General features: G+C 42.2%; 1 protein-coding gene across 22 annotated transcripts in view; it reads left to right on the top strand.

The window, feature by feature from the left end:
• Positions 1 to 7,500, top strand: part of Kalrn (kalirin RhoGEF kinase) — a 604,914-nt gene that overhangs the window by 376,064 nt on the left and 221,350 nt on the right. For all 22 annotated transcript variants that reach the window (XM_031363740.1, XM_031363737.1, XM_031363736.1 and 19 more), the window contains exons 26-27: positions 5,098 to 5,167; positions 7,365 to 7,454. In XM_031363740.1, coding sequence (XP_031219600.1) covers positions 5,098 to 5,167; positions 7,365 to 7,454 — 160 coding nt within the window. The remainder of the gene's footprint in view (positions 1 to 5,097; positions 5,168 to 7,364; positions 7,455 to 7,500) is intronic.

The following is a 7,500-nucleotide window of genomic DNA, read 5'->3' as shown; positions in this document are numbered from 1 at the left end:
CAGCAACCTCCTGCCACTCCATCCCTGTATTGCACTCTGCCCCCTAGTCCTGTCTGCGATTTGGCAGACCAGGGTCAGCCAGGAACAGTCAGGGTACACAGAGTGGTGAAGACCAGGTTGGGGGAGGTTCATGATGCTAGGAAAGCTGCTATGCAAAGACTGCTCTTTTTTTAAAAGACAAGATCTCATTATGTACCCTTGGTTGGTCTATATAAACACTATATAAACACTATATAAACCAGGCTACCCTTGAACTCACAGCAACCTCCTGCCTCTGTCTTTTGAGGGTTGGGACTAAAGTGTGAGCCACCACACTTGACCACATTTCGATCATCTTTCTGGAGTGCTTTCTTTGGGTCGGATCATTTCCAATTAGGAAATGAAGCTGTCCCCAGTGGTAGATCCAGTCGACACTCTGACCTCTTGTGAGCAGACAGTTCTGAGAAGGGGTGAAGCAAGGCACAAAATGAGTTCAGAGGAAGACACTAATGTCCAGAGGAGGAGCCAAACAGGCTTAATGAAGAGGAACATTTGAGATAGAACTCTAAGAGAGCTTCCACAAATGGGGATGGCTTCCTTGATGAAAAGGGACAGTTTGAACAAGTGCCTCTCAAGGTAGAGTATCAAAGGGTAGGACGTGGAAAGAGTTTGTAGGAGAGGCTCAGATCACCCCTGCCTTATCTTATCCCTTGGTTAGGCATCACAGACATGTCTTGGGGATTGAGGGGAAAGGAATGGTATGTGGAAGTAATCTGACTGAAACTTACTGAAAGGAGGCACAGGAAATGGGTCTAGTAAAATGAGAAAATGAACTGAAATACCTAGACAGAGTAGAAATGAGGGAGCAGAGTGGGTGGATTATTAAGAAGAGGAAGATTTGGGAGAAAGAGAGAAGGAAAAGGAAGGCAGGCGGGATGGAGTGTAAGTAGTCAGTCAGTAGTAGGTTAAGAGACATGTGGAATGGGCACAGAATGCGCAAAGTGTGGTTTCCAAAGCATGTTTTCTCATGAGCTAATAAATAAATATATTTATAAAATATATCATGTCCTAAGCCCCACCATACACACACAAACACACACATGTACACACGTTTGTCTGGATTTGAGTTTGTGTCTTCCTCTTCTTTTTGTCACGTAAATTGGTTTACTTCCCCTTGAAGCACATGAGCTTTGGTGAGGCATTGGCTCCACCAAGTGGAGAGAAAGAGGCTGTGCAGCTCATGCTTCAGGCCACCCGCAGGCTGCAGCAACTTTTTCCACAGGCAGCCTTGCTTAAAGTATATGCTGTCTGTGCACGCACACCCCAAATGCCTGTGGTTTTAGTTGTATCCACTTTCCTGGAAAAGCTCAAAGCAGCCTCTAACTATAATCTAGCTCTGTCCCCTTGTTTTATGGAAGCTGACATTTTCTGAGCTACTCAAACCGGCATGGACAAAGAACCCAGGTGTCATTTCATTAATATCCAGATGTTAGGAATAAAGGAAGGAAAGGCTAGTGAACATCCCTGGGTCCAGACCCTCAGCCTAAGGGTAACTGCTAGCTTTAAGCAGACCCTAGGGTAGATGGCTGTGATCTTGTTGCTGTTATTTGTGCTGTGTATCAGCTTGCAGCATTGAGGCTGATTGGAAACAATGGAAACACCCGGACAAAGAAGCAGTCGGGCTTAGATACATCACAGTAACATTGATTTCACTTGTTCACATATTGTCACTTTCTTGCCTTGTTGCTAAGCAGCATCCTAGCTTGAGATCTTATTTCACCTTATTTTAACATTACTTGGTATATCATGTGCAAGTAAATTGTTCATCTGATCACACAAATTAGCTACAGTATAGGGGTACTGGGAAACACAGTCAGTAGCAAGGCTTGCTTTCGCTACGTAAGATTGGAGGCCATGCCTCTCCCGTCATCCCTCACCCACACTGAAGTTTCTAGAGTGAAATGGAGGGACAGGGCTGAGAAGCCCATGATCAGCATAGGTACCCAAGGTATGCTGAAGACGTGGTAAATAACTCCTTGTCCAATGTGCTCACCATCCTGACTGCCCTTCAGTTCCGTATCTCTCTTTATGCTCACTGCCCCCTTAGCCCCAGCGGTCTAGAGCTTGTAGAGTCAAGGCTGTGAGTCTTCAGGGACCTGGTGAGCTCCACTGGGAGGAACACAAGAATGCAGCCAGGCTCCACCAGGAAGCAGTGTCCTGACTCCTGTCTTCAACTTTTTTGCATGCTGTTGATTGTTCCTCTTTAACCCATGCCACAACTTTCCATTTCTTACCATGCTGGCATGACAGCAAACATCACACACACACACACACACACACAAGGGCTCTAACACTTTTACCTTTGGATGCACATACAACTTTGATGTGTCACATCAGCCTCTGAGCAAGGTCGTGAGCCATTCTAGGAAGGCTTCCTCAGAAGCAGGAGACTCTCTCCAAACTGGTTCAGGGCAGTACAGTTCCACTGTCAGAACTCAGGGAAAATGCCATCGATGAGTGCTAGAGGTATCATAATAGTTATGGGGTGGCACTGCTTCAGTTTTTACACATCTTTAAAAGTTTTATTCCTTTCTAAAAAAGCCATACTCACTTCTAAAAGTGATGTACAAAAGTGTGTGCCACTCGCTTCTCTCATTCCTCCACACTTTATTACCTGCAGTCACAAATGTGCTGAGGGCCAAGATGTTGCTGCAGAACCAGCAAGGGAGTGGGCAGCTTCTGTAGGAGTGTTGTCAGCCATTAGGCTGTAATTTAAACACATCTCAGGGAAGGCGGTGGAGTGATATTGATTGTACTAACTCAACCTGTCACCTTCATGAGCTCCAAAGTTTAAAAGCAAATAGTTCATATTCCACTCACCTGCAGCCATGACCACCCAGTAAAAGTATATTCAAACTCAGTTCAAGAGATTAAAAGAAATAAATGTACATACGAAATACACACATGCACACACACGTACACATACCCCTCCTTATACACATGAAGATGGGCCTGATTGCCTTACTGCAACAAAAATGTTTCTCTCCCTTTGGGCCTTGAGCTAGTATTGCTCCTTAGTTCTAGCATTACTGAGAACCTTTTCCTATTTCTATTTTAGAACTCATAGGACATGTATCACCCGCAGCCTTTAAAGGCAGCAATAGACATGATTGGTTTTGACAGTGTGTTTGCATTTCTAAAGACCAAACTGCAGTGTAAATGTTCTTGCTCCACGGGTCAGTTTAAGAAACTCTAAAATTCATACTTACAAGGGGAAAGATGATTGCCAGATGAGTTCTGGTAGCTTCCCAAATTTTTCAATGTCTTTCCTGTTTTATTACTCTAGCAATTACCATGTATTGTAGGTAAAAATAATTAATTATAGATTGACAAAGAAAAATGTCATCTGCAATCTTACTAATCATTATTGGCATTCTTTTCTTACCAAGTATTTTTAAATCATACACATATTTATATTGACCACCAAAACATCTTTCTATATCATTGAAAATGCAAGCAACATGCATAGCATTTGTGACCACTTAACAATTATCAGAAACTGCCCAAGTGTATGAATAATGGTGACCATACAGAATAAGTCAAATCAAAATGAGCTTTTCCCCTCATGGTGGAGACAAGTAGTGGGATAATGTAATATGTTTTACCTTTGTTTGTAAAGTACCCATTTGAATAATTTTAAAGTTAAACAGAAGAGTTGACATTGAGCAGTCTCAGCTACCATGCCCTATTTCTTCACCTGCTTCTCTAGGCTAATGGTTTTACTAGTTTCCTGGGTTGGAAGTAGAACACATGTGCCCTGCTTAGATAACAGGTGACATGTTCTCTATGCATTCACTCCTCTCCTTGCCATCTCCATTTTGTTAAGGAGATCTTCACATGAAGAGACAGGATAAGTGTTGTCTCTGAGAGGGTGGGGAATATGTCTACATATCACTGATTTGTGGCTATACCATAGCTCAAATATTTGTTCTCTGCCAACCATATTTACCATTATAAATGGTATTGTTATCAGTGCTCAGGAATATATATCCTGTATACATGTAGATGAACTCTAAGGGGAAAATACCGGGCTCCAGAAAGCCTGAGTACATTCTGAGACTGATGGTTCTATCAAATGCTCTTTGTAAAGACTACATTTTCCACTCCCAGAGGTAAGCTTCCCTGAGGCCTCATAATTATTTTTTGTTTGTAAGATCTTGAGTACATTTTAGAAAGCAAATTCCATCCCAATAATGCTGGCTTGTTAACTTTTATCCTTTAACGCTAACCCTACTATTTCATGCATTGCTTTGAAGTCAGTGCAATCATTTCTTTATAACATTTTTACATAGAAAGGAATCATGACTTAGATACTCACAATGTCAGGAAAGTAAATAATTCCATTCCACTTTAAAATATACTATGATTCCCCCTTCCCCATCATTAGATACTCTTCTCTAATGACATTTGTAGGATAATACTTGCCCTCAGTAGAAGAAGAAAGCTGAAAGTTATAAAGAGGCCCAGGAAGGATTGAACTTCTTTCCAGCTCAGCTTTAGGTTCATCTTGGACTATATACATATTATATATACATATCTATAACACTTATTATATATTGTAAACATCATATATTTACTATATATTTGCTATATATATTTACTATATATAACTATATATTAATATATAATATATTTATATGTATATATAATATACTGTAATATATATACTGTGATATTATATTATATATAAATATATAATAAATATATATTATATATATTTATGGTATGCTCAGAGTAGTTGGACTAACAAAATAAATTAAGAATTGCTGATAAATTGAAAGATCTGATACAGCTACAGTATTTCATATCTATTTTTATCTCAAATCCATGAACCTCAGGAGGGAGTGGGGAGGGGCTATTTTAAGTAGCACTGATTAGTCAATTACCATGCATTTTAATTGAACAAGTTCCAACATAAAATCTAGCTCTTCACCTCACTTATAGAGTGCAGAATCCACATGTAACTGGGCCATGATTGTTATATTGACCCTAGTGCAGTCCTGTAAGTGGGGTCCTCTAGACCAAGGTGTCTCACATAGCTTTTCTCTCCCTTCACAGCATCTTCCTCAAAGAGCTGGAGAAGTACGAACAGCTGCCTGAGGATGTGGGACACTGCTTTGTTACCTGGGTAACAAATCTAAATTCCTCCCCTACTGTTGATGTTTCCAGGGGTACCGCTGCCCCATGCCTGGCCTGAAGATTGTCGTTGCTCTTGGGACCAGGTGCTGCAGAGGCATCATGAGTAGATCTATGGAAGGTAGTACATCTCTGGAGCACAGAGCTGTCCCTGGGAAAGCCTATGACGTCACTCAAGATCCACCTCTCCCTCTCTAGGAACTTCCTTAGATGCTGAGGTCAGGAGGGTAGGACAAGACCACCAACCTTAGAGCAGCCCAGTCTGCCAGTTGCTTTTTCAGGATGTAGATTTAGAAGTTAGAACACCATCTGTCTAATTATGGGTTACACTGATTTTCTTAATAGAGAAGAACAGAGTCCCACGCTCTCTTCTCCATCCCAGTTCTGACTTACAGGATGAGTGTGCAGCTGCCCTCATTCGCAGCGACATTGCCATGGGTGGAGTCAGTGGGCCAGATAATCATCTGAACTGGAAGAGTAAACTTCAGTAGCCTCCCCACTGCATGCCATTTTAGCTCAGGCTCACAGATACAAATTAAGAGAACACTGGAAGTCCACTTACCACACCAAGTGCACTAAACACCCTCCCCAGGCCAGGAGCTCGGCCCTGGAATAATTACTTAGTGGTAATCTGGGCCCAGAATGGCTTCTCAGAATTTCTCCACAGTCTAGAGAGCTTAAGCTTAGGAACAGACAGGACTATGTTTTGGAGTTCAAACATGAGTCTATCTTAGATAAGAGGCAGAATACCCACTGAAACATAACAAGTGTCCCAGCCAACCCTGCGACTCAGGACCTGATTCCCAGGCAGGCCTTCTTCTCACGACCTCTTCCAGTTTGCCTCTAAGCATACTTTCATTCCTCACGAAGGCTCAGGCCATCTTATTGTGTGCCAGTGTGTAAGCTGATGCATAGCTCATAAAGACGCTGATAAAAATAAATTTACAATCTCCTACACGGACAGTATAGAAAAAAAATAAGGCTGAACATCAAGAAAAAGGATTATTTTGTGTTACTTCAAGCAATTTTTGGGGTTCCCTTTGAAATAAAAAATAAGTATGGTTCATCATCTCTTAGTGATAATTACTAACTCCTACATAGTTTAAAGCCCTAAAATTTGTTTCAGAAAACCTTTAATGATACCAGTGCTGTCTGGTATCATAAGTACATCGCCCTCTCAGAAGAGAATATCCTAGGTATTCAAAAGACACAGAAGTAGACAGTGGTCCGCCAATGGAGAAAACACTTAGTTTCCTAAATTTGGCTTCTCGGTGGAGAGGTGAAGTCATGAGGTCTGGAGCTTGAGGTAACGGCCTCTATGGGAATCACCGTCCAGACTCTGACAGCGGGGGAGGGGTGTCAGCGTAAAATGGCTCCCATGCTCGCTCTAGTTTACTTTTACTCTGTTGTTGTATTGGCCTTGAAGGGGCATGGATGGTCTTTGTTCTTCTGAAAAAAGAAAAAGAACATGATTGTTGATGATTTAAAGTGAGGGTCGTTGATAAGTAAGTTCTACACAACTTCAGAACCTGTTATCATTTTTCTTTCTTCCCAACACAGCCTGGTATTAAACTGAACTTCTGTTCAGCAGGCTTTTCCTGCATTCCAATAAGAGAAAAAGCATTCCAGCATTTTAACAGACTGTGAGCTGAGGGAACACATGGCACTTTCCATAAGGAATCCAGTCACTGTACAGCCCATGCTGGGCCTTTTAGGCATTGTGAAGAAGGGAAGTGTAACTAGCTTTATGTCGGCTTAGCACAAGCTAGAGTCATTTGGGAAGAGGGAACCTCAATTGAGAAAATGCTCCCACCAGACTGGCCTGTGGACAAGCCTGGGGGTGTTTTCTTGACTGATGATTGATGTGGGAGGGCTAATCTCGCTGTGGGTGGTGCCACGCCTGAGCTGGTGGTCCTGGGTACTGTAAGAAAGCAGGCTGAGCCAGCTATGAAGAACAAGCCAGTAAACAACTTTCCTTCATGGCTTCTGGGTCAGTTCCTGCCTCCAGCTTCCTGCCTAGAGTTCCTGCCCTGACTTCCATGGATGATGGACTCCAAGCTGTAAGATAAAATAAACCTTTTTCCCCCTGTGTTTTCAGTCACAGCCTTTTACCACAAGAGTAGGAATCCCAACTAAGACAGGGAAGAACCAATGGGTACTTATCTTTTGTTGTCTTTGTTCTTTTTCAGGCAGACAAATTTCAGATGTATGTCACCTACTGTAAAAACAAGCCTGATTCCAACCAGCTGATCCTGGAGCATGCAGGCACCTTCTTTGATGTAAGCTGTGGTCTTCCTTTGTCAACAGTCCTGGGGGTGGGGGGGG

The sequence above is a fragment of the Mastomys coucha genome, unplaced genomic scaffold (genome assembly GCF_008632895.1).
Source record: "Mastomys coucha isolate ucsf_1 unplaced genomic scaffold, UCSF_Mcou_1 pScaffold12, whole genome shotgun sequence".
NCBI lineage: Eukaryota > Metazoa > Chordata > Mammalia > Rodentia > Muridae > Mastomys > Mastomys coucha.
Note: the sequence above shows the minus strand (reverse complement) of the source record. Positions and strands in the feature narration are given on the sequence as shown.